General features: G+C 40.2%; 1 protein-coding gene across 1 annotated transcript in view; it reads right to left on the bottom strand.

Annotated features, from left to right (window-relative positions):
• Nucleotides 1-25,780, bottom strand: part of TMEM245 (transmembrane protein 245) — an 83,617-nt gene that overhangs the window by 10,101 nt on the left and 47,736 nt on the right. Inside the window, exons 12-17 of the mRNA XM_019966693.2 lie at nucleotides 24,681-24,812; nucleotides 20,535-20,657; nucleotides 20,261-20,406; nucleotides 12,665-12,765; nucleotides 11,631-11,805; nucleotides 7,277-7,471 (exon numbers count right to left, since the gene is read on the bottom strand). Coding sequence (XP_019822252.2) covers nucleotides 7,277-7,471; nucleotides 11,631-11,805; nucleotides 12,665-12,765; nucleotides 20,261-20,406; nucleotides 20,535-20,657; nucleotides 24,681-24,812 — 872 coding nt within the window. The remainder of the gene's footprint in view (nucleotides 1-7,276; nucleotides 7,472-11,630; nucleotides 11,806-12,664; nucleotides 12,766-20,260; nucleotides 20,407-20,534; nucleotides 20,658-24,680; nucleotides 24,813-25,780) is intronic.

Consider the following 25,780-nt stretch of genomic DNA (forward strand, 5'->3'; position numbering starts at 1 on the left):
TGAGTCAACTCTTCGCATGAGGTGGCCAAAGTACTGGAGTTTCAGCTTCAGCATCATTCCTTCCAAAGAAATCCCAGGGCTGATCTCCTTCAGAATGGACTGGTTGGATCTCCTTGCAGTCCAAGAGACTCTCAAAAGTCTTCTCCAACATCACAGTTCAAAAGCATCAATTCCTCAGCGCTCAGCCTTCTTCACAGTCCAACTCTCACATCCATACATGACCACAGGAAAAACCACAGCCTTGACTAGACGGACCTCTGTTCGGAAAGTAATGTCTCTGCTTTTGAATATGCTATCTAGGTTGGTCATAACTTTCCTTCCAAGGAGTAAGCATCTTTTAACTTCATGGCTGCAGTCACCACCTGCAGTGATTTTGGAGCCCAGAAAAATAAAGTCTGACACTGTTTCCTCATCTATTTCCCATGAAGTGATGGGACCGGATGCCATGATCTTCATTTTCTGAATGTTGAGCTTTAAGCCAACTTTTTCACTCTCCTCTTTCACTTTCATCAAGAGGCTTTTTAGTTCCTCTTCACTTTCTGCCATAAGGGTGGTGTCATCTGCATATCTGAGGTTATTGATATTTCTCCCAGCAATCTTGATCCCAGCCTGTGCTTCTTCCAGCCCAGCGTTTCTCATGATGTCCTCTGCTTATAAGTTAAATAAGCAGGGTGACAATATACAGCCTTGACGTACTCCTTTTCCTATTTGGAACCAGTCTGTTGTTCCGTGTCCAGTTCTAACTGTTGCTTCCTGACTTGCATACAGATTTCTCAAGAGGCAGGTCAGGTGGTCTGGTATTCCCATCTCTTTCAGAATTTTCCACAGTTTATTGTGATCCACACAGTCAAAGGCTTTGGCATAGTCAATAAAGCAGAAATAGATGTTTTTTTGGAACTCTCTTGCTTTTTACATGATCCAGCAGATGTTGGCAATTCGATCTCTGGTTCCTCTGCCTTTTCTAAAACCAGCTTGAACATCAGGAAGTTCACGGTTCACATATTGCTGAAGCCTGGCTTGGAGAATTTTGAGCATTACTTTGCTAGAGTGTGAGGTAAGTGCAATTGTGCAGTAGTTTGAGCATTCTTTGGCATTGCCTTTCTTTGGGATTGGAATGAAAACTGACCTTTTCCAGTCCTGTGGCCACTGCTGAGTTTTCCAAATTTGCTGGCATATTGAGTGCAGCACTTTCACAGCATCATCTTTCAGGATTTGAAATAGCTCAACTGGAATTCCATCATCTCCACTAGCTTTGTTCGTAGTGATGCTTTCTAAGGCCCACTTGACTTCACATGCCAGGATGTCTGGCTCTAGGTCAGTGATCACACCATCCTGATTATCTGGGTCGTGAAGATCTTTTTTGTACAGTTCTTCTGTGTATTCTTGCCACCTCTTCTTAATATCTCTGCTTCTGTTAGGTCCATACCATTTCTGTCCTTTATCGAGCCCATCTTTGCATGAAATGTTCCCTTAGTATCTCTAATTTTCTTGAAGAGATCTCTAGTCATTGCCATTCTGTTGTTTTCCTCTATTTCTTTGCATTGATTGCTGAGGAAGGCTTTCTTATCTCTTCTTGCTATTCTTTGGAACTCTGTGTTCAGATGCTTATATCTTTCCTTTTCTCCTTTGCTTTTCGCTTCTCTTCTTTTCACAGCTATTTGTAAGGCTTCCCAGACAGCCATTTTGCTTTTTTGCATTTCTTTTCCATGGGGATGGTGTTGATCCCTGTCTCCTGTACAATGTCACGAACCTCATTCCATAGTTCATCAGGCACTCTATCAGATCTAGGCCCTTAAATCTATTTCTCACTTCCACTGTATAATCATAAGGGATTTGATTTAGGTCATACCTGAATGATTTAGTGGTTTTCTCTACTTTCTTCAATTTAAGTCTGAATTTGGTAATAAGGAGTTCATGATCTGAGCCACAGTCAGCTCCTGGTCTTGTTTTTGTTGACTGTATAGAGCTTCTCCATCTTTGGATGCAAAAAATATAATCAATCTGATTTCGGTGTTGACCAGTATTCTTACCTGGAGAATTCCATGGACAGAGGAGCCTGGCAGGTTGCAGACCATGGGGTCGCAAAGAGTTAGACATGACTGAGCGACTCACACACATACACATGTCCCAAGAAACCCACTGTACATGAAAAATATTTTAAGTCAAAAAAGTATTTCATACACTTAACCTGCAAAACATCACAGCTTAGCCTAACCTACCTTAAACATGCTTATAACACTTAAACTGGCCTGCTGTTGCTGCTTAGTCACTAAGCCATGTCTGACTCTTTTGCAACTCCATGAACTGAAGCCCACCAGGCTCCTGTCAATGGGATTAACCAGGCAAGAATACTGGAAAGGGTTGCCATTTCCTCTTCCAGGGAATCTTCTCCACTCAGGGATCAAACCTGCATCTCCTGCACTGGCAGGTGGATTCTTTACCACTGAACCACCAGGGAAACCCAACAGTTCAGCAAAACCATCTAACACAAAGCCTGGTTTAGAATAAAAGTGTTGAATATCTTAAGTAATTTACCAAACACTGTACTCAAAGTGAAAAACAGAACTGTTGTCTGGGTGCCACTTGGTCATAGGCATATCAGTTGTATCCCCTTGTGATCGTGTGGCTGACTGAGAGCTGCAGCCACCGCTGCCCAGCACCGAGAGAGAGCTGTGCTACATATCACTAGCCCAGGAAAAGATCAACATTAGAACTCTGAGTACAGTTTCCACTGAACGTGTATTGCTTTCACACCATCACTAAGTTGAAAAATCGTTAAGTTAAACCTTAATTTGGGAATCATTTGTAATTTCTTTCATAAAAAGATAATGACCTTTGATTGAACTTTGGGTATTAAATTATGGAAGATAATCACAGTCAGGTTAAGATAATGCTTCTAAAAACAGCAATGAGTTGACTAATAACTCTATCCCCCAAAAGGTAAAGCTGAGTTCCTTAAAGAACCACCTTCTAGCTGTCACCTCTGGTCACATCAAGGTGTGGCAGAGGGCAAAGGAAAACTTAAATATAGCAAACAGCATCCTCAGAGGAGTTCCTGGGATATGCCCTGACTTCCTTCTTACAGGTTTTTCTGAGCTTTAGTGTTTAAAGATTGCTGCTCAGGTTTTGGTAGGAATGAAATAAGTACATTAAATCAAGTCTGATTATTCTGTCCAAAAATCAAAAAAGTATTGAGACTTGAAAATGTGTGATTGCAGGGGTGTTATGTCCTTCCCCACAGTTCCCAGACAGCCCCAGTGTTAGTAGAGAACAGGGGAAGCCATAGGTTCTGATTATTGAATTGAGGCCAAAACAGCTGGGAGCCCAAACCTGTGCTGTGTCAACAACATTTACTACCATGAAATAGTGTATTCCCCACTATCAACAGTGAGAAGCACTACATAGGACCTAGAAACAATACACAGAAATAGTCATGCAGATGGATCTTCTCAGCCACCAGTGCCTGTGTCGACAATTAGAAGGTCTAATGGAACACAGACATTCTCATGTTACAGCATGAGAGTTCTAAGACAAGCTGAACCCTTCCATAGCTCATGACCCAGTAGACACTACTCCCTCACAGCCCAATCATTCCTTGAACTAGGAAGAGGGCGCTGTTGAAGGTTGACGGGTACAGTGAATACCCCAGTGACTAAAATGGGCACGGCCCGGGGGTAGTAGCAACCACAGTAAAAAGGGAAAAGACAAAAGTGTATAAATGAAAGCTGTAAAAAAAGGAAAGGTAGGAGGTGCTATCCTTAAGAGCATTAAACGCAGGACATAACCTAATCTTGAGAGGAGGGAATGCTCTGATGGACTGACACTTGAGTTGCAATCTGAAGAGTGATTAGGAGCTAATTAGGCAAGGAAAGACAGGGGAGGGGGAGAATCTGTCCAGACACAGAAAGCAGCACGTCTGAAGGCCTAGGGTTTGAATGGAGCTGGTGTATCTGAGGCCCTGGCAGAAAGCCAGCGTGGCTGCAGCTCTGACAAGGGGAAGACATTACAGATGCATAAGCCAGGCATAGGCAGACCATGCAGGACCTTGGAAGGATTTCGATCTTCCTGGTAAGAACAGTGGGAGGCCAGTTCTGGTAGAAGAGCATCACGACCAGATATGTCTCCCCTTTAAAAAGGACTCATCTGCTCAGTGTCAAGAGACTGGAAGACAGCAAGAGTGGATGCTGAGAGGCTGGCCGGGAGACTGAGATGCCACGATAGTCCAGGTGAGAAACCCTGTGGCTAGGCCCAGGGTGGGTGGCACTGGAGAAAAGGAGGAAAGGGTGGATTTGAGATGAAACAGGTAGGACTGGGTAAAGATGGTGACTTGGGAAGACAGGAGGCTGTAAGGATGACCACACAGGCACATGTAAGTGAGGGGTACCCTCACTGAGGAAGGAAGCAGAGGAGAATGTCTTCCTGAAAAGGGGTGGCGGGATAGTTAAGGAAAAGAAAGATCTCTAGTTGAAAACACGCTACCTCACCTGCTTATTTCTATGTGACTACAGGCAGGATAATCTCTCTAAGCCTTGACTTCATCTATAAGATACGGAAAACAACTGTTCCTAACCTCACATGGAAACACTGGACAGATTAAGTAAAATAAGACAATGCAGGTAAAGTTTTATCACAGAACTTGGCACACTGAGTCCCAATAAATGTCACTGGCGGCTGGTTGTTACTATTTAAGAGGCCATTTAGACTTTCCACCAGGAAGTGCTGTGTGAGACACATGATTCCCTCAGGCCTTTTCAAAACCCCATTAGAAGGAGTTCCCTGGTGGTCCTGTGGTCAAGAATTCATCATCCACCCTGCAAAACAGAGGGACGGGGGTTCGATCCCTGGTCAGGAACTAACATCCCACATGCTTTGGAGCAACTTAGCCCTCATGTCTAAGCCCCCCTGCAACACCTAGAGAGCCCCTGTGCTACGACTAAGACTTGACGAAAGCCAAATAAATAAAGCAATATTTATATATATATTTATTTTTAAAACCATTAGACAGCATAAACCTCCCTTAAAAAAGACAACATAAGAGGTTAAAAGAAACAAACTTTCAGAAAGTGGAAAGCAGATGAAGAACTGCTATGACCAGCATGACCTAAAAAACTGAATCCTAAGCCAGGAGTTATTCAATAAGGCTCAGGAGTTGGTGATATCAAGTAACTTTGGAAATGAGGTTGAAGGTGGGACTAGACACAGAAGGTGCTGTGAAGTGTGCCGAAAATGCAGTAAACCTCATGGGTCCAGTACTGTCACCCAGCCCTCCACCCAGCCCGGCAAATGCTCCTGTTACTGGCAGAAATTTGAGTCTTTTCCTCCCTTAGAGAAGGTAAAACAAAAAAGTCTCTGGACTGGGGGCCGACAGGCAGGGATAAGGGTAGGGGTGCATACTGACCGTGGCAGACTGAGTGAGGATTTACATCTCGAATGCCGCCCGATTCCTTTCCCTGTCTTGGCTCCCAGAAGGCTGGCAGCCAGGACACCAACCTCTGAGCAGGAGATTAAAAGATCTTTCACTAATGAATTTAGCAGCCCCACAGGGAAGCCAAAAAGCACTGACATCAATGGCTGCAGAGACAATGGTCCTGGGCAGATTATATTATGGGGACACACATAATAACCACCCCGCAAATCCTGAGTGGTTCACTCGTCACATCAGCTGACAGTCAAACGTACCGGATACCTGATACTGTGATTATTGTTGTTGCTGTTGTTTAAGTCACTAAGTCGTGTCCAACTCTTTTGTGGCCCCATGAGAGGTAGCCTGGCAGGCTCCTTCTGTCCATGGGATTTCCCAGGGGAATATTGGAGTGGGTTGTCATTTCCTTCTCCAGGGGATCTTCCCGACCCAGGGATGAAAACTGCATACCCTGCATTGGTGGGCACGTTCTTTTTCACTGAACCACCAGGGAGGCCCCTGGTATTTTGATTATATTGTGTTAATATGGTGACAGTTAGGGGATATTACAGATGTAATTAAGGTCCCCAAGCAACTGACTTTAATCAAAATGACAATATGTTCTGTGGGCCAGGTCTAATCAGGTGAGCCCTCTGCAAAAGAGTCTTAGCCATCAGCGACAGAAGTCAGAAAAATACTCCTGAAGGCCTGGCGAAAGCAAGCATTGTGTTATAAAATGCCTATGGAAAGAGGCAGCCTCTAGGAGCCTCAACTTGGGGCTACAACTGCAAACAAAGGAATTTTGTCAATAACAAGCAAGCCTAGAAGAGAATCCCAATCTGCAGATGCAGCCCCTGCCTGAGCTCATGCCTGGACTGTAGCCTTGGAAGAGCCTACGCAGAAGACCCAGCTGAACTGTACCTGTACTCTGACCTTCTTATAAATGACTTTCTTATAAACATGTTGCTTTATGCCACTAAGTTAGTGAAAATTTGCTACATATCATAGAAAACTAACACAGACTTATACGCTAAAAAAGGCAAATTTTATTTACACAAATAATATCTCAACAAACCAGACTGCCCAAAAATATGATAGTTCAAATGGAAACCTCTACAAAGATGATAGATAAAATTGGAGAAATAATCCAGAAAATGGAAGCCAAAAAGACAGGACCAGAAGAATATCAGAGAAAAGATTTAAAAATGACAAGACCAGTGTAGGAGGGCCAACATCAAAATAAAAATACATTTTTGAAAGGGAGAGAAGGAAATCATTAATAAAATAATTGAAGAAAAATTTCAGAATGGCAGAACATAAATTTCCAGTTTTCAAGGTCACAGAGGCACTTGATAAAAGTGCCAATTCAAACACAACAACAAAAACAGATCAAAAAACAACAACAAAAAAAGAAGACCCTATAGGTTTTCAAACATTTGAATTACAAAGAATCAGGAATCAGACTGGCCTCAGAATTTTGACAACCATGAAAGTTAGAAAACAATGAAGAAATAAAGTTACACAGGGAAAAATTTTTAAACAGAATTCTCTACCCAGGCAAGCTACTGAATAAGAATGACTTTAGAAGAAGCCTTTACAGACACGTATCATCCCCTAAATTTATCTCCCGTGCATTCTTTCCCAAAAATCTACAGGAGGATGTACTCCAACAAAAAGCAGGAAGAAATCAAGAAAGAAAACAATATTGGGAAATATGATTCCAACACAAGGGAGAGCTAAGGGAATCTGCAAAGTGTCAGCTCTATAGCAGGCCAAAGGATATTCCGTATCTTAACAGACTGCACTCAGGTGAAAACACAGAGACTGGTGAGCTCAATTTCATACACAGTTTATGATCACTCAGCTGGAACTCACCGCTGAGCCTGAGCAGGCCATGGGGTCTGGTTGGGTGTGGGCACTGAGTTCGTGGGACTCACTAGCATGGCACTGTAAATATTGGAAGCGACCACGAGTATGCAGAGAAGTATGGGCCCAATGATTGCTCCTTCCAGGCCCAGATAGTACGCTCCACCAGCCACCGCCAAGCCCGTCAAGTAAGGATGGCCACCTCTGAAATGAAGAGCACACAGATTACGCGTGACTTTTAACAAAATGTAAACCCTGGAGTAAGTCGGAAATACATTCTCTGACACACTGTTCATTCCCTAATACACCTGACTTCTGAATTGCATTATCAGTTTCTTTAGATCACTTCAATGTGGATATCTGAATATTAATTGTAAAAGTATCAAGATGCAAAACTTTTCCTGCCTACATGTGTGACATCTGCCTTTTTGTAGGTCCGGCAACTGAGGAGTAAAGTCAGGAGTGTTAACAGGTACCATTACGTGGCCATCCGAGGTGGGTTAATGTTAGCTTAGGACTGGTTTATACAAGCTACCTGTTAGGTTTACCTTTGTCTAGAATAATTAAGTGGGCAAAATTAAGCATGTAATTCAACTAATTATGCTTTTTTTAAAAAGATGATAACAATACAATGGCATTCCTGTCATTCCTAAGTTAGGCTTCTAGCAACCTCCTAAAATACAGATTTTAACACAGGGAGTGATAAAAGGCCTCATGAGAAAAACATCTGTTAGAAAGCCCAAGATTTTTATTTCATAGGATGTCCTCTAGCTTATCACAGTATCATTTACATAACTGGAATGAAATAACACACAGGCAGACCTCAGAGATATTGCAGGTTCGGCTTCCAGACTACCACAATAAAGCCAAATATGGCAATAAAGTGAGTCACAAGAAATTTCTGCTTCCCCAGAGTATATAAAAATTATGTTGACACTGAACTGTAGTCTTTTTAAGTGTGCAATAGCATTATGTCTAAAAAAACGTAAGGTATCTTAATTAAAAAATACTTGATTCGTAAAAACACTAATTGTCATGTGAGCCTTCAGCAAATTGTAATCTTTCTGCTAGTGGAGCATCCTGTCTCGATGGTGATGGTTGCTGACTGATCAACATGACTAGCCACTGGAAGACTGTGCAGAGTCTGTGACAATTTCTTAAAACAAGACAATAAAGTTTTGCTGCACTGACTGACTCTTCTTTTCACTGGTGATTTCTCCGTAGAAAGCAATGTTGTTTGAGAGCTTTAGTCACCACAGGACTTTTTTCAACACAGGAGTTAATCCTTTCAAACACTGCCTCTGCTTTATCAACCAAGTTGATGTACTACTCTAAATCTTTTGTTGTCATTTCAACAATCTTCACAGCATCTTTACCAGAAGTAGATTCCAAGTGGCAAGGAACCACCTTCTTTGCTTATCCATAAGCAACTCCTCATCCATTAAAGTCTTACCATGAGATCGCAGTAAATCAATTACATCTTCAGGCTCCACTTCTAGTTCTCTTACTATCTGCTTTCCCCACTGAAGTCTTGAACCTCTTCAAGTTATCTATGAGCGTTGGAATCGACTTTTTCCAAACTTCTGTTAACGTTGATATTCTGATCTCTTTCCAATGCAATACAAGCGTTCTTAATGGCATCTGGAACGGTAAATCCTTTCTAGAAGGTTTTCAACTGACTTTACCCAGATCCATCATAGGATCAGTATCTATACTAGGTATAGCCTTACAAAATGCATTTCTTACATAATAAGGCTTGAAAGTTGAAATTACTCCTTGAACCACAGGTTGCAAGAATGCATGTTGTGTTATAGCCATGAAAACAACATTAACCTCATTGAGTGTCTCCATCAGAGCTTTCGGATGACTGGGTGTGTTGTCAGATGACCCATAGTATTTTTAAAAAATACTTACTCCTTTATTTGGCTGTGCTGGACCTTAGCTGCAGCACGCAGGATCTTTAGTTGTTGCATGCAAACTCTTAGTTGCGGCATGTGGGATCTAGTTCCCTGATCAGGGGTTGAACCTGGGCCCCCTGCATTGGGAGCACAAAGTCTTAGCAACTGGACCACCAGGGAAGTCCCAGAGTATTTTAAAAGGAACTCATTTTTTTCTGAACAGTAGGTCCCAAGAGTGGGCTTAAAATATTCAGTAAACTATGTTGTAAATGGAAGTGCTGCCATCATCCAGGTTTTGTTGTTTCACTTCTAGCACATGCAGAGTAGATTCAGCACAATTCTTAAGGGCCCTAGGATTTCTGAAACAGTAAATGGACAGGGAAGCCCGGTGTGCTGCAGTCCATGGGGTCGCAAAGAGTTGGACACGACTGAGCAACTGAACTGAACTGAAATGAGCACTGGCTTCAATTTTCAAGTTATCAGCTACATTAGCTCCTAGCCATAGAATTAGCCTGTCCTTTTAGGCTTTGAAGACAAGCACTGAAAGTCCTAAATGGCATCTTTTCCCAGTAGAAAGCTGTTCGGTCTACACTGAAAATCTGTTTAATGTAGTAGTCACCTGAATTACTTTTCTTCGCCAGGTCTTCTGCATAACTTGCTGCAGCTTCTACATCAATACTTGCCACTTCACCTTGCTCTTCTATGTTCCAGAGACGGCTTCTTTCCTTAAAGCGTATGAACCAACCTCTGCTAGCTTTAAACTTTTCTTCTGCAGCTTCCTCACCTCTCACAGCCTTCACGGGATTAAAGAGTTAGGGCCTTGCTCCAGATCAGGCTCTGGTTTAAGGGAATGTTGTGGCTGGTTTGATCTTCCAGCTAGAACATCAAAACCTTCTCCATATCAACAAAAAGGCTGTTTTGTTTCTTTATCATCTGTGTGTTCATTGGGAGAGTACTTCTCACTTCCTTCAAGAACTTTTCCTTTGCATTCACAACTCGGCTAATTGTTTGGCTCAAGAGGCCTAGCTTTCAGCCTACCTCAGCTCTCAATATGTCTTGTTCATGAAATTTAATCATTTCTAGCTTCTGATTTAAGGTGAGCAATATCTGACTCTTCTTTTCACTTGAACACTCAGAGACCACTGCAGGGTTAGTAACCAGTCTTTTTTCAATATTGTTGTGTCTCAGTGACTAGAGAGACCCGAGGAAAGGAAGAAGATAGGGGAACGGCTGGGTGGTGGGGCAGTCACAACACACGCCACGTCTATCAGTTGAGTTTGCCATTTTATATGGTGTAGTTCATAGCACCCCAAGACAATTACAATAGTAACATCAATTCTAGCTAAAACCTTAATATAAAATTTACAACAAAGTTTAAAGAAATGAAAATACTTAACTATAAACCATGTAACTAGCTATTATTTAAATTTCAACTATTAAATGTTAGTTAAACACAGTGAAGTTCTCCTTTTATATTGATGTTTTAGGCACAAAAGTCCCCCTAAAGTTCACTTATGGATGTGCTTGTTTCTTTTTGCTCTGAAACTCTGGGGCTTCTTAGTAGTTCTATATATTTACTTTTTACTTTAACTAGGAAGAAAACAAGGTAGCATATAACTCGTCTCTTCATAATTTCAAATTAACTGAAGGGTCCTCTTCCTATAAACTTTGATCTTGTCTACCCTTATTATAATGAGTTTTATTCAAAGAAAACTTAATATATTAACTATGATGATAGTTTAAGTAGGTCATATTCTATATCTGAGTAGCTGAATAAAATTCAATTATTTGGTCACATTCTAGATTCTAATAAGTAATGTCTATCTTGATATGTGGCTAAATGAAAATCAGCTTGATTTAGTCAATGCAAATTGCTAAAAGAGACATCAAGATCTACAAAAATGACGTATTTATTATATTGCTAGTTTGGCTTCTGCCTTAAATTTAACCTGTATTCATCACAGCACCACACTATAGTACCTTAAGTAAGAAAGAAAGCACTGTTTCTCAGATACAAACTTATGAGATTTCATTTTACATGGAAATCCTCATAAAATCTAAAAATGTGTTTATCCAAAAGCAAAGAAGTTCTGAAAATAACTACTAACTTCTTACCGTACTTAAAATATTCTTATTTTGAAGTATGTACAGGAGTACTTTTTCCTACATTAAATGTCACTAAACCAGAGGATTATTCACAGTTTTACTTTAGCCCATGGTCTCATATATTGTAGATACTACTTACTACGAACAAAATAACATACCTTGTGAATGATATTTATCATATACATTAAACTTTGATTATATCAGTGGGATCACAAAAGATTACTTCACTGAAGTGATTATTATCACCTGTCCTTTCACCCAGGCCCAAAAAGAAAAGGAAAAAAATAAACCTTCATAAAAAAAGGCCAGAGAAATTCCTGGATATGATTCATCACCAACTGCAGCAGTGCAATACTTACCCTGATATATCAGAATAGATGGCAGTATCTACAAAGTAGGTTGGCAAGAGATGAAAAACCAACAGTAAGATGGCTTTGCATCCTAAGCCTTGGGTAAGCCACAGATCAAGAACTGCAGGTACTGCTGCCCAGTATGTGCCCAGAAATGGCACTGCTCCAAGGATTGCTGCTAAGGCTAATACAAGATTAAAAAGAAGAAGAAGCAACTTTAACATCATCATCAAAGCAATACCAATAGCAGAATCTAAACACTAGCTCCTACTGTTTAAAAATTTCCACCAGAACAAGTTAAACAAATACATACTCAAATTTCAGGGCAACGATACGCCCTATTTAACTGAATCAGCTGTTAAAAGATCTTAAAACTGGATCATGAAAATCCTTCTGAAGTGTGTGTTTACTTCTACTCTTAAGTCACAAATGTTAGTGTCCCACAGCTGTTATTCTCAATCGATGGCTAGTTAATACATATGTAGTTGGCCTCAGTATCCTTAGATGTGGAACAAGGTACCTGAGCACCCACAGATTCTGGAATCTTCAGGGGGTCTCAGAACCACCCCCTCAGAGACACCAAATGACAACTGTACAGTCCTATGATATAACTGTAGAGCACTGGCCAAATATTTGTACTGAGACCAAAGCCAACTCAGAGATTAGTTTATAAATCTCAAATGAGAACATATATTCCTTACCTTGCTTCTTTCTAATAAAGTGTATTGAAAAACAAAAAAAAAACCGCACCACAAATAACCTTGCTAGTTGAAGGACTTTACATCACAATCAACCCTTTTCAGAATAGTATGTTCAATTAACAAATAAATATTTGTTGCTTATGCAGTGTTTACTATGCACTGGGTATTATTCTAGCTACTGGGGACACAGCAATAAACAAACATTACAAATCACATTTCTGCTGCTAATCTAGACTAGATATCAAAATTTAGCATTTCAAGTTTGACGAAGATAACGATACATGTAAAATGGTTTAATGTTCCTTAAACAGAGCACAGCAGAAGTTATGGGACAGTTGTTACCTGATGGTATGAAGACAATATTGATGCCAAATATAGTATGAGTCAGCCAGGTATACAATCCATAGAAGCCGGCCATTTTGAGGGAAGCATCAAACACCCCTCTAGAATGTCCAAAGACAAAGTGGAATCAAAATAAACACAGTATCATACTGGGACTCAGAAAAATCAATTATTTCTAGGCTTCTAGATTTTATTCCAAATCTGATAACAGCTTCCATTTTTCCAGTGGCCTGAGAATGCTGTTTTCATTTTATTTCAATAAAATATACAAATCTTCTATTTAAACCTTGCAATAGATTTACTAAACTGTTCTTTAAATTTCACTAATAAAAAGATAACAGAAAAACCTTAAGATACCCTATTCACTGAAATAACTCATCAGCTTTTCACTTCTGAAGCAGATTACTCACCACCAAAATAAAGAGAAAGAAAAAAAAGTGTGATTATCTTATTTCTGAGGAGGTAATTAAATTCTGAGACATCCAGGCTGTGACCAGCCCTCCCCTTGGGAGGAGCAAGTGAGGGATAATATAACTGGTACTTCATCAGTCTTTCTTCTTTTGTTAACAAAATGTTTCCACATTTCTTAAACCATGCAACCCAACTTACAAGGTAACGTCTAAAAATGGTATCAAACAATGTAGGTCACTTGGAGAGAATTTACAGAATATAAATCTTATTAATTCCAAAGTAACACCTGAGATTAAAATATAAGAGGTGTAAAAACAGGCACACATATTCAATGATTAATAGGAGTGAAAATATGCAATCTCGGATACTTCATTTTTGCTTTTCAGTTGGAAGACTTAAGGTGGGACTGTGTTAAGGAGGAGACATAAGGAACTGCTCAGAGAGAGCACAAAGGCAACAAACCTAAAATCGCCCCAAGGCATCACAAAGTCACAAAAACAAGGAATCTGTGGGGTACGCGGGAGGCACGCTCATACACTCAGCAGAGAAGGAAAAGCTGTCTGTAACTGAAAAAAGCAAAGACCGTGGCAGCAAAGGTGATGCTGTATAGAGAGAAGGACACACCAAGCTTTTCTAAAGCATCCCAAGAGGGGTACTGTGAGAGTAAAGTCGAACTGTGGAACCTGGTGATTCAGTCATTTCATACCAGTCTAAGACACGGACTTGGTGACAAAGTGGCTCCCAAATTGTAAAATCCTATCATACTGACCAGCAGCTTTCACTCAAAAATATCTTAAAGGTGCTGTATGACCTCTGACAATAAGGACACAGATGGAAGAGGTATCAGAAAGACTGAAAGGAAGGGACATAGCCTACAGGAAATATAAACGATCTGAAGAGTAATTGAATAGAAAACATGGAAGAAAAAAGGAACATGAGAGATTTGGGTTTTAAATGTGAGGGAGAAAGAATGGCAGTGGAGAAACCCAGAAAGTCATGGAGAAACCCAGAATAGGAGAGAACATGCAAGAAAAGGGAATATGTTTAGTTGGGCCATGTTTAGCCAAAAAAAGGATGATGGAAATACCCTGGAGGCAGCTGGAAATAAGAGACAAGGCTTAATAGCAAACTCAGGACAAGAAATTTGAGATATGCCAGAAAAATCCCAATCATAGGAAAGGGTAAGATACCCCAAGGCAAAAGCCTAGAAAAAAATGGGGCAATGAGCTGTATTCTCATAAGAGACCTAAGGACAAAGATACACTAGTCCAGATCAGATCAGATCAGGCGCTCAGTCATGTCCGACTCTTTGTGACCCCGTGAATTGCAGCACGCCAGGCCTCCCTGTCCATCACCAACTCCCGGAGTTCACTCAGACTCAAGTCCATTGAGTCAGTGATGCCATCCAGCCATCTCATCCTCTGTCGTCCCCTTCTCCTCCTGCCCCCAATCCCTCCCAGCATCAGAGTCTTTTCCAATGAGTCAACTCTTCGCATGAGGTGGCCAAAGTACTGGAGTTTCAGCTTTAGCATCATTCCTTCCAAAGAAATCCCAGGGCTGATCTCCTTCAGAATGGACTGGTGGGATCTCCTTGCAGTCCAAGCGACTCTCAAGAGTCTTCTCCAACACCACAGTCCAAAAGCATCAATTCTTTGGCGCTCAGCCTTCTTCACAGTCCAACTCTCACATCCATACATGACCACAGGAAAAACCATAGCCTTGACTAGACGGACCTTAGTTGGCAAAGGAATGTCTCTGCTTTTGAATATGCTATCTAGGTTGGTCATAACTTTCCTTCCAAGGAGGAAGCGTCTTTTAATTTCATGGCTGCAGTCACCATCTGTAGTGATTTTGGAGCCCATAAAAATAAAGTCTGACACTGTTTCCACTGTTTCCCCATCTATTTCCCATGAAGTGGTGGGACCGAATGCCATGATCTTCGTTTTCTGAATGTTGAGCTTTAAGCCAAGAGATAATGAAATCATTTCTCTAGTAGGAAGAAAATCACTATAGTACGCTATTCCCAGAGGGCTTCCCTGGTGGCTCAGATGGTAAAGAATCCACCTGCAATGTAAAGAATCTGCCTGCAATGCGGGAGACCTGCATTCAAACCCAGCGTCAGAAAGATCCCCTTGAGAAGGGAATTGCTACCCCCTCCAGTATTCTTGCCTAGGAAATCCCATGGGGCCACAAAAGAGTCGGACACAACTTAGGAACTAAACAACAACAAACCCAACTGGGAAAAGGATCCGCCAGCTCCCTTCATTACAACTCCCTCCCCTGATTTACCAGCCACCCCAGAGACCTAGTTTCACAGTAAATCGGACAGAAACTTTGTTGACGCTGGATTTCCAGAAGGGGAAAGCATGCTGTGCACACAGACGTAGTGTGCTGCTAAGTGGCTCAGGATGGGCTGCTCCCACGGACACCTTCCGTCCCACTGGAAGTAACAGTGAGTCACACACACAAGCCTATGGCAGAGGCATCACATGAAACCATGTGGAGTCCGTGGTAGTGGGAAATATTAATTCAATATTTTTATATAGTTAATACACGGTTTTGTGTCTTTGACAATCCCTACCAATAATGGATACTTACTCCTCTGATGCTGCTGCTGCTAAGTCGCTTCAATTGTGTCCGATTCTGTGCGACCCCATAGATGGCAGCCCATTAGGCTCCACCGTCCCTGGGATTCTCCAGGCAAGAACACTGGAGTGGGTTGCCATCTCCTTCTCCAACACATGAAAGTGAAAAGTGAAAATGAAGTCGCTCAGTCGTGTCCGACTCTTAGCGACCCCATGGACTGCAGCCCACCAGGCTCCTCCGTCCATGGGATTTTCCAGGCAAGAGTACTGGAGTGGGGTGCCATTGCCTTCTCCGACTTACTCCTCTAGCACTAACTAAAAAAATCAACAAGAGGTTGTTTCAGTTACACGGACAAATAGCAAACATCTGTATCTCAACACTAGTTCTATTATAAGACTGATAAAATGAACTTAGTCATTTTTAAAGCACCACAAAGAAAAACTAAATATGAAGTTTTTAAAAGTCATTTATTTTCTTTAGAAACCTGAAGCAAAGTTTAGGCTTATTAGGTTGATCTTTAATCAAGCAAGTGAAAAAGGCATTATATTTACTGACTTGGTTATTATTTAAGAACTCTAGCTTAAATTATCAATAAATTACTTTAAACAAATTAATTTAATTTCCCCAAATATGCATGAAATTCTGCCTCTCTATTACAGCATTAGGAAATCTCTTCAAATAAGTGAAAATATATTTTCTTACAGCTTTAAACTCTTCCTTATACATTTCAACTTAAACAATATTTATAATCTTAAATCTACAACAATTTCCAATGAATATTTAAAATTTAATATTTCCAGTGAAAACTGCAAATACTGATTTACTAAATGATTGACATCGATTTCTATTAACCCTGGTATTTTCAATTCTGCAAAACTAGATGTGGGAAGCATGTTTACTTTCCAAATGAAAATCTCACAGTACACGCATTCTCCCATCAAACTGATCACTAGGGCCCCCACCACCCACCACCCTGAGAAGCTGTAATCCCACAAGCAAGAGCCATACCCGTGTGCATGCACTCCTGTGAAAATATCACACACACTAAATTGCACTGAGGCCGTGACAACATGCAACTTAGTCATGTGCAATACCTCCACCAGAGCAAGCAGGATGGGGCGTCGGGGAAGAAGGGTGTGATGCAAACACTCAGGGCACGACATGCTCTAAGGGCAGGAACGTGGTTTGCGGGTAAAGGATGCATGCCACGAACTCAAAAACTCATGAAATGTAAACCCAACCACAAATGTAGTCAGGACAGAGGAACACTTATCCAGAATGGAGAAAAATAACAAAGATTCAGAAATTCAATGGGACAGTGTTTATATCAAATAACCACATATTTCAGAAGGCAAAGCTTGAAGAACAAAGACACTTTCACTGTCTGGACATGCAGTTCACTCCCAATTTCAATTCCACTTTTTAACTTACTAATGAATAATGTGAAGTGAGTCTAATAACTCACTTAACTGTAACAATGATGATGACTAATGATTGGTGCTTATAAAATCTGATATAACTGATAACTTACAGAAAAACTACAGCCTCAGGACATTGTAATAATATTTTCACGATCAATTATAGAATTTTTTCCCTCTTAAAATCTGTCTCCTTGAAGAAACATATTCCATCTTGAATATAATCCCTAAGAGCGAAAAAACTGACAGTTTGTGGAACTAGAGCTCATTGTTATCCTACATACATGAGAAATTTCTTTAGAGGCATCTATGTAAAATGCATATTTTAAGTCTTGAATTTGACCCAGTAAAGAAGTAAAAACCACTAAGACTGCTAAAAATCATCCTGAATTATAATCTATAATTTATATACCTTTAGAGTTGTGCTTAGAAAAATGGCCCAAGTTATCTTGTCTGCACCATATTTTTCAGACTCACAAAAATCTATCAATTTTGAGATCAATTAGGACTGTTGTACTGCTCCTGATGGTTGTTAAAACTTTTTCCATATTAAAAATAAAATGAATGGTTTTTGTATGAGTACACATTAGAACCAAGACATGGGCTACTGTTACAGCACATAATTAATGTGTACGATCCCAAGAAGATAAAGCAAATCTAACCTGTAAAGAGATATATATTTCCTTATATCGCTGTAGATGACTATACTCTCTCTAACCTCAAATTACTTCCTCAAACAAAGACCTCAATTTTTAAAAAATTTTCACTGAAACACAGTCAATTTACAATGTTGTGTTTGTTTCAGGTGTACAGTAAAGTGATTCACTTATACATACATATATATACACATATTTACACTCTTTTCCATTATAGTTATTATAAGATATTGAGTATCCTGTGATATATAGTAGGTCCTAGTTATATTTTATATATGGTGGTGTGTATATTTTAATCCCAAACTCCTAATTTGACCCTCTCCATATCCCCTTTGGTAATCAAGTTTGTTTTCTATGTCTGTGAATTTATTTGTTTTGTAAATAAGTTCGTTCACATCCTTTTTTTTTAGATTCCATATATAAGTGCTATCATATGGTATTTGTCTTTCTCTGCAAAGAACTAAATTTTTAGCTGCCGGCTTCATGTGTCCAGCTGAATAATGTTTACAATACCACAAATTTAGTTCATCACTTTTGACACAACCACTTCCTCCTGGAGGAAAGCATCATGGTATACCAGAAGAATGTGTGATCTCCATCAGCTGGATGTGGGTGCAAATCACAGCTTTGCTTACCAATTCCAAGAAACCATGACATTAAAGAGTAATGTTTAAAACAAAGGAGATGGCATTATCTGGTGTGGAAAAAAATGACTCAGTGACAGATACTCAGAGGATGGTCAGCTATGCTAATAAAGGTTATGTCAGGAAAATGTAGTCTCTTTCTTTAAGTTCTTTATAGACAAGCTAGATAATTTTCTCTAAGACTTGGCTTAAGTAACAGCACTTAGAGGATTCTGACAGCCTTGATATGGTTGATTCCATAACTTTACCCTACTGGGAAAACAAAGTTATTTTTCCTTTTTGATGATAATATTTGCATAAACTTATCTGAGTCAGACAGATGTCACTTAGATAAACTAATCTATTGCTAGATTAATAAAGATGATAACCGAAGGTCAAATAGGCTTAGAAGGGTTGCTGAAATCAAAAAGTTATCTTTCCTGAAGACAACTTCACCCTGAAAGGTGTTACAGCAGACAGTATAGTCCCAAACTTGGAAAAATTACATGGATGGCTCCGGGTGGATCCCTGCGAGCACCAAAGGGGATACCAGCTTTCTTGTTTTTAATCCCACTTACTGTCCAATAACGGCTTCCCAGGCGGCTCAGTGACCAAGAATCCTCCTGCCAATGCAGGAGACGAGGGTTTGATCCCTGGGTCAGAAAGATCCCCTAGAGGAGGAAATGGCAACCCATCCCACTATTCTTCCTGGGAAATCCCATGGACATTGGAGCCTGGCGGGCTGCAGATCATGGGGTCGCAAGAGAGTCAGACACAACTTAGTGACTGAAACAACTGTCTAATGAAGTCCACGAGGAACAAGGGGGGAAAGCCCAACAAAGTTTCCAGAGAAAAATTCAGTTTAGGTGCATGCATGCTATTTGAATGTAACCAAGGACTTTCCAAAGATTAAAGTGGTATCCTCATCAGCTGTTACATGAACACAGTGGGGGAAAAAAAAAGCCAAAATCAGTCAGACAAAATTATCAGGTCAAATCAAGATTTCTGTGGAAGACTAGTTTCAAGCAATTACCATTTTCTTAAAAGTATGTGGAAACAGAAATGCCAGCCAAAGATTCACTATTCAGAGAAGCTTTAGATGCCTAACAACTTATTAAAAAAACAAGCTCTCATGGATAACATGAGGACTTAATTTGAGTAGCTATTCAACGGAAGTCAAATGAAGTAGAGTCTTATTAATGAGTTAAGAACAATGAGGGACAAAGGTTGGGGAAGGAGCTGAAACAAGGCTGCAAAAGGCTTCTCCCTATCTGACATGATGAAAAGGAAAAGGGAGTCAGTGACTTGGAAAGAGAATATGAAGAATGAAAGTTGAAGAATCAGCTCATTCAGAAGTCAAGCCTGTGATACATGGTTATGATATGACATGATGGAAGTTTCTAGCCAGAACCTATTCACACAGAGCCTATGATTTGGAGATAACTCCAAATTTCTCATTTCTAGGATCCAAAGTACCCCCTGCAGAGGGTACAGCCTGGCTGCAGAGGGCAATAGGAAGAAACAGGAAGGCCATCTACTCTCCTCCATGAGCAAAGTCAGAATTCCTGAGAGTACGAAGAGGCTTCTGAGAGAAGGTGAGGTGTACGTGTGGTGCAGGAGGGGCTTCTCCTGAATAAACCACGTGATGATTAGGAGCTGGAGTAAGAGCCTGTGGATGGAAAGCTGATGGGGACAGGCCACTGGATCTTTGCACATCACAGACTTGAGAGCAGGACACCGAAAATGTTTTACGTTATCCTCACAAAAGAGATTTTAAAAATTTGAAAACGCCAGTGTCCCTCAGTCGTTTAGCACTGAATGCTGCTAGGAAGACAGAAAAACAGGCCTCTCGTGGAGAGCAGTTTCTGATGGAAGTAAGAACAGCATAAATCTTATCCCTACCTGATAGCTTCTTCCACAGACTGGCCAATAATATTAGAAGAAGGACCTGGCTGAGAGAGTGGTGTCAGGCTTATCACCCACTTCACAGGCTTGTAGTACTCATCACTGGAACTTAACAGATAAAATAGTGTGGTCAGGAAAATTATCTGCAAAACAAAGGACAGTATCTCCTAAAATACCACATTTGGAAACTACAGGAAGGAAACACAAGCGGAACCAAGAATATGCTTTACTGGGGAAGGCATGCAACACGTGCTCGGCTGTGTGGACATACCAGCGACAGGACAAAGTTGAGGAGGGCAGTCCCGCTGTAGAAGAGAATGGTCAGGAGCGTGGTGATGGTGGAGAAGAGCAGACTCACGTTCCGGCTCATGACGACCCACAGAGACTCTAAGATCTGCAAACATTCGAACGACGCTCAGTAAGGAAAATGATTAGGCAAATCATGATGAACCTACTGCAAACAGTAGGCCGCCATTAAAACATCCCTGCTGTAACACAGAAGTATATCTGATGATATAATGCTCTGTTTAAAAAACCAGACACAAAACGTTTATACACAGCATGATTATAACTATGTGAACATGGCACAGAGAAAAAATACCTACAGGAGAACATGCCAGAATGTACCCTGTGACTGGATGTAGCCTGTAGGACCACAAGTGCAGGCCAGGAAATCCTAATATCTGCTTATTAGTCACCTCCCCTACCACCTTGCCATCTCCAACTTAGAACAATCGAAAAATATAAAACATCACTTCAATGACCAGTAACGTCACAATAACAGAAACGAACCGAAGTCACAAAAACAAAATGAACAGATGGGGTCAGAGCTCTGCAACTGAAAATCTTTCCTCAGATAGATATGACCCTATATTAAGACCTACTGAGTTCATTTGATCTACCAGCAAATTCACTAGAACCAGATATTAATACATGTTAAATATGACTGAAAGAAGATGTATAATGTTTATAGTACCCCTACATGTTTCCATTTCCTGTCTCTTCATGAATTTAAAGTCCTACTTGATAATGTCTGTTCTATTATTATCCCCAAGAGGACTACTATATCTACTATTGTGGGCAAGAATCCCTTAGAAGAAATGCAGTAGCCCTCATAGTCAACAAAAGAGTCCAAAATGCAGTACTTGAGTGCAGTCTCAAAAATGAAAGAATGATCTCTGTTCATTTCCAAGGCAAACCATTCAATATCACAGTAATCCAAGTCTATGTTCCAACCACTAATGCTGAAGAAGCTGAAGTTAAACGGTTCAGTGAAGTTCTATAAGACCTCCTAAAACTAACATGAAAAAAAAGATGTCCTTTTCATCACAGAGGACTGGAATGCAAAAGTAGGAAGTCAAGACATACCTGGAGTAACAGGCAAGTTTGGCCTTGGAGTACAAAATGAAGCAGGACAAAGGCTCACAGAGTACTGCCAAGGGAACACACTGGTCACACCAAACACCCTCTTTCCAACAACACAAGAGATGACTGAACACATGGACATCACTGGATGGTCAATACCTAAATCATATTGAGAGGACTATCCTCTCTTTTAATGAAAAACACGGAAGCAAGATGATCAGAAAAACACCATCCATCATAGCTTTCAAAATGCTTCCCTAAACCTCACAGCAAGGTAGTGAGGGAAGCAGTGGAGATGATATCATCTTTGTTTTACAGATATACTAACTGAAGCTCAAGGATTTTTTAAAATTTGCCCAAGGGCCTGAAGCTAATAAGTGGAACCAGAGCTGGGCACCAGAACTCCTAATATCTGTTTTATTTTGGTGCCCTTTTCAAAAGAGAAATTCTGTTTTCTGTCATATGTCCAAGTTATACCATCTGTTCTATGAAAGGCCTATCCATTCCTTTCCTGCCTCAAATGTACGACTTATAAAAGGCATATTTTGTTGTCCTCGATGTTTCTTGCAAACCTCAGCGCAGCCTTCATGAGAGGAGTTTGGAAGGCTAGTTTCATTTACAATAACTCCTTACATAAAATCTTGCAAATGCTTCATGATGCCTACAAAAATATGCATGACTGACTGTTTTGACCTTATGGGATAAAGAATGAATGAATAATGGCACTGATTCTAAGAAACAAACCAACAATGCCCTTACTTGTGATTTTGACAAGCATTCTTTTGGGGAATTCAGTCTTTTGGAATTTTTATTAAAAATTTTTTAAAAAAGTTTCTGGGTCAAACTGATAGGAAATACGCTGTGGTAATTCTTAAGAAATTAACGGAATACATTAACTGTAGACTGGTAGTTGCCAGCCACAATCCAGTAACTTTTCTATGTACTCAAAGGGATTAAGAAGAAAGGTTCAGAAAATAAGAAATAGATACTGGGTATTATAAAACTAAAAAACTGAATCAAGGGCTGACCTTGACATTTCTTAAAATTTTTTCTGATGAGATAGGTGGTGATGTTAAAGAACGTGATTTTTTTTTAATACTGTATAATAAAATATGTCAATATTTAGAAATTAATGAACATTAATTCCAAATGACCAGTGCACATTACAAAATCATGTAAGGGTGAAAGATCCATTCCTAGCCAAGACAGATCCATGGACCCTAATATAAGAGAGTAGAAAAAGTTCACTGATAACACTTTCAAATTCCACACTGCAACTAACCTTAAAGAAATACCATCTGTTAAGTGTCAGAGTAGTATCAAAGAATTGTCCCAATGATCTGAAAAAGTTATTAAAAGACTTCCCTCTCTTTTCCAACTACATATCTGTGTGAGGCTGGATTTTCCTCACATACTCTAACCAAAACAACATATTCCAACAGACTTGAGTACAGGAACAAGTATGAGAATCCAGACATTAAATAGGTTTGCAAAAATGTAATGAAAGCCACTCTTATCACTAAATCATTATTTTGTTTTGGAAAATGGTTATTTTTCAAACACAAAAAGCATGTTCTTTATGTCAACAAGTAACGTTATATTTTAGTGATCTGTTAAATATTTTTCAAGTTCTCGGTTTTAACTGCTAATACAATAAATACCAATAGAATGCACATCAGCAAAAGCTCTTTGGAGCTCTCAGACCAAAAAGTTTGACAGCCACTGGACTAGAGAAAACAGAGGGAAGGGATTATCAAAAGCAACATTCTTAGAACTGAAGGACATGAATTTCTAGATTTAACGTCAAACTATCACAGCTCTATTAGGCGACTGGGAGGATGGGAAAATGTGAGTGCAGGAATGGGCGAAGGGCCCTACAGAGTCTTAAGAAAACCCCAGGGGAGCAGTAAGGAGGCACTGAGAGACTTGTATCTCCATCTTCCATGTCAGAAGCCGAAGATAACACTATGAAACCAAGGAAGAGCAGCATAAATATTATTTTAGAAATTTAGAGGTAAATACACAGAGAAAGTTAAAAGAATGCAGAGCTCTGGAGAATGAGACTGAAGGGGGAAGCACAGAGCAGGGGCAATGCTATTCACTATTTAACACCTTCAAGCATCTTTGACTTTTCAGCTATAGTCATCTCTTGTCCTGATAAAAATTAAAATTTAAAAACATCTAGCACAGCAAATCTCCACTTTTTAAAAAATTTTATTTTTTTAAAGACTTTTTTTTTTGATGTGGACCATTTTTTTTTTTAAACTCTTTATTGAATTTGCCACAACACTGCCTCCATTTTGTTTTGGTTTTTTGGCACCGAGGCACATGGGGTCCCCTAGCTCCTCAACTAGGAATCGAAGCTGTACCCTCTGCACTGGAAGGGCTTTTCCGAACCACTGGACCACCAGCGAAGTCCCAAACCTCCATTTCTATTAACATGATAAGAGTTACAAGTTTATTCACAAGAGAGGATTTCTCATCTCTGTGAAAAGCCACAGGCCCAGAGACCTCACAAAGTACGCTATGGAGTGAAACTCAGCAACACTGCAAACTGTTCCTTGCTGCCTCCGATCTTCTGGAAAGCAAGGCAGAGGTGGATGGCGCATGAAGGAAGGACAGGAGGGATGACAGAAATCTAAGCCTTTAAACATCCAGTCTCTCTATTGTAACTGGAACCACATTTCTATCTGCCAAAGGACTTCACCAACCAAAGGCGGCTTCCCTTGCTAGTGGTTCAACGAGGGGGATCCTGATCAGTCTAGGGGAAGAGGACATCAGCCTCAGAACCCGGGAGCCACAGCATCGTGCACGCTTCCTGAGTCAGCATCTCTTGGTTACTCTTCAACCACAGAGGAGGGATCAGGGGAGCTACACTCGAGGCCTATGGCTTTGGGACATCTTTCTGGTGCATTTAGAACTCTCAAAACTGCAAAATCTCATGGCATTAAAAAACAGGGTGATGAAAGACATTTACAAGTGTGAAAAAAACCTGGGAATTAGAGTCTGTTTTTTCCTAAGTCCAATTTAGTTAAAAAATACTATTTCTTACCGAAAGAAACGTCTCGATGTTCTCGTGGACAAAGGACGCGATATCCTGCCAGTCGAGAATGTCCCCCAGCCAGCTATTCTGACGGCTTATGTGCAGCTTGTGCCCTCTGTGCCTTCCAGAGTGTGATACGTTCTGTGGAACAAAACAGTTCAGACATGAAATCCCCGTCCTAACCTGAAGACAAGAAGACACATAAATAGCCTACTTGGTTTCAGGTCCACTTGAGCAGTTTAGTAAATACACAGAGTTGAAAAACTTCGTATTATATCAGAAATTAACAAAGAACTCCATCAAAAAGACCCAAAATATATTTCTCTGTTTATATTCTAGCTACTGTGTCTCAGCCTAGCTTAAGTGCATCCCTCCTAAGCATGTTCATGAACACACTTTACTCATCAGTATATTCAATTGAACATGAACACAGCATATACTTTCATCTTATTTTCCCCCCCTTTCTCCCCTCTAACCTTTCTTTTAGTCTCCCATTTTTGCTTTTTCCCTCCTTTCCTCATCTACCATATTACTCTTCCAAAAAGCTAAAGAGAGCTGAGAGAAATAAAATATGAAAAAGTATAGCTAAAAGCAATATTAAATATAATGGTATGTATTAATCATATCTCAATAAAAGAGGGAAAAACAGAATATGAAAGAGAAGGGTACAAAGGAGAAATCTAACTTGTCTATCAGGAAAAGAATTACATTGGCAGATATGCAAGAATAACACATGTGGAAGGGTGATGAATAAACAAAGCGACTAGTAAGGTTAAAGTTTAGAAATAGAAGTAGATTCTTAACATTTTACATGTGTTTCCATTTTCGCACTTTTCCAAAAAACCCAGGGATGCCAATCTTCATTAGCAAAGAAAACATTAGGTCCTAGAAAAAGAGGTAAGCAATGCACTTACCCACTTATAAACCTATGCTTTTAAAACACTGACTGACCTCCCTGGACCATTCAGGAAGCTCCAAGTGGCTGAGGGACAGTAAAAGCTGTTTGTGTGTAGCAGAAGCCCCAGAATTAGCAGAAGAAACAAGATACAACCTTCGTAATTGGCTCTTCAGCAGGTATCTACCCAGAGATTCCCCAGTTAGGTTTTGTT

This window comes from Bos indicus, chromosome 8 (assembly GCF_029378745.1).
Source record: "Bos indicus isolate NIAB-ARS_2022 breed Sahiwal x Tharparkar chromosome 8, NIAB-ARS_B.indTharparkar_mat_pri_1.0, whole genome shotgun sequence".
NCBI classification, from domain to species: domain Eukaryota; kingdom Metazoa; phylum Chordata; class Mammalia; order Artiodactyla; family Bovidae; genus Bos; species Bos indicus.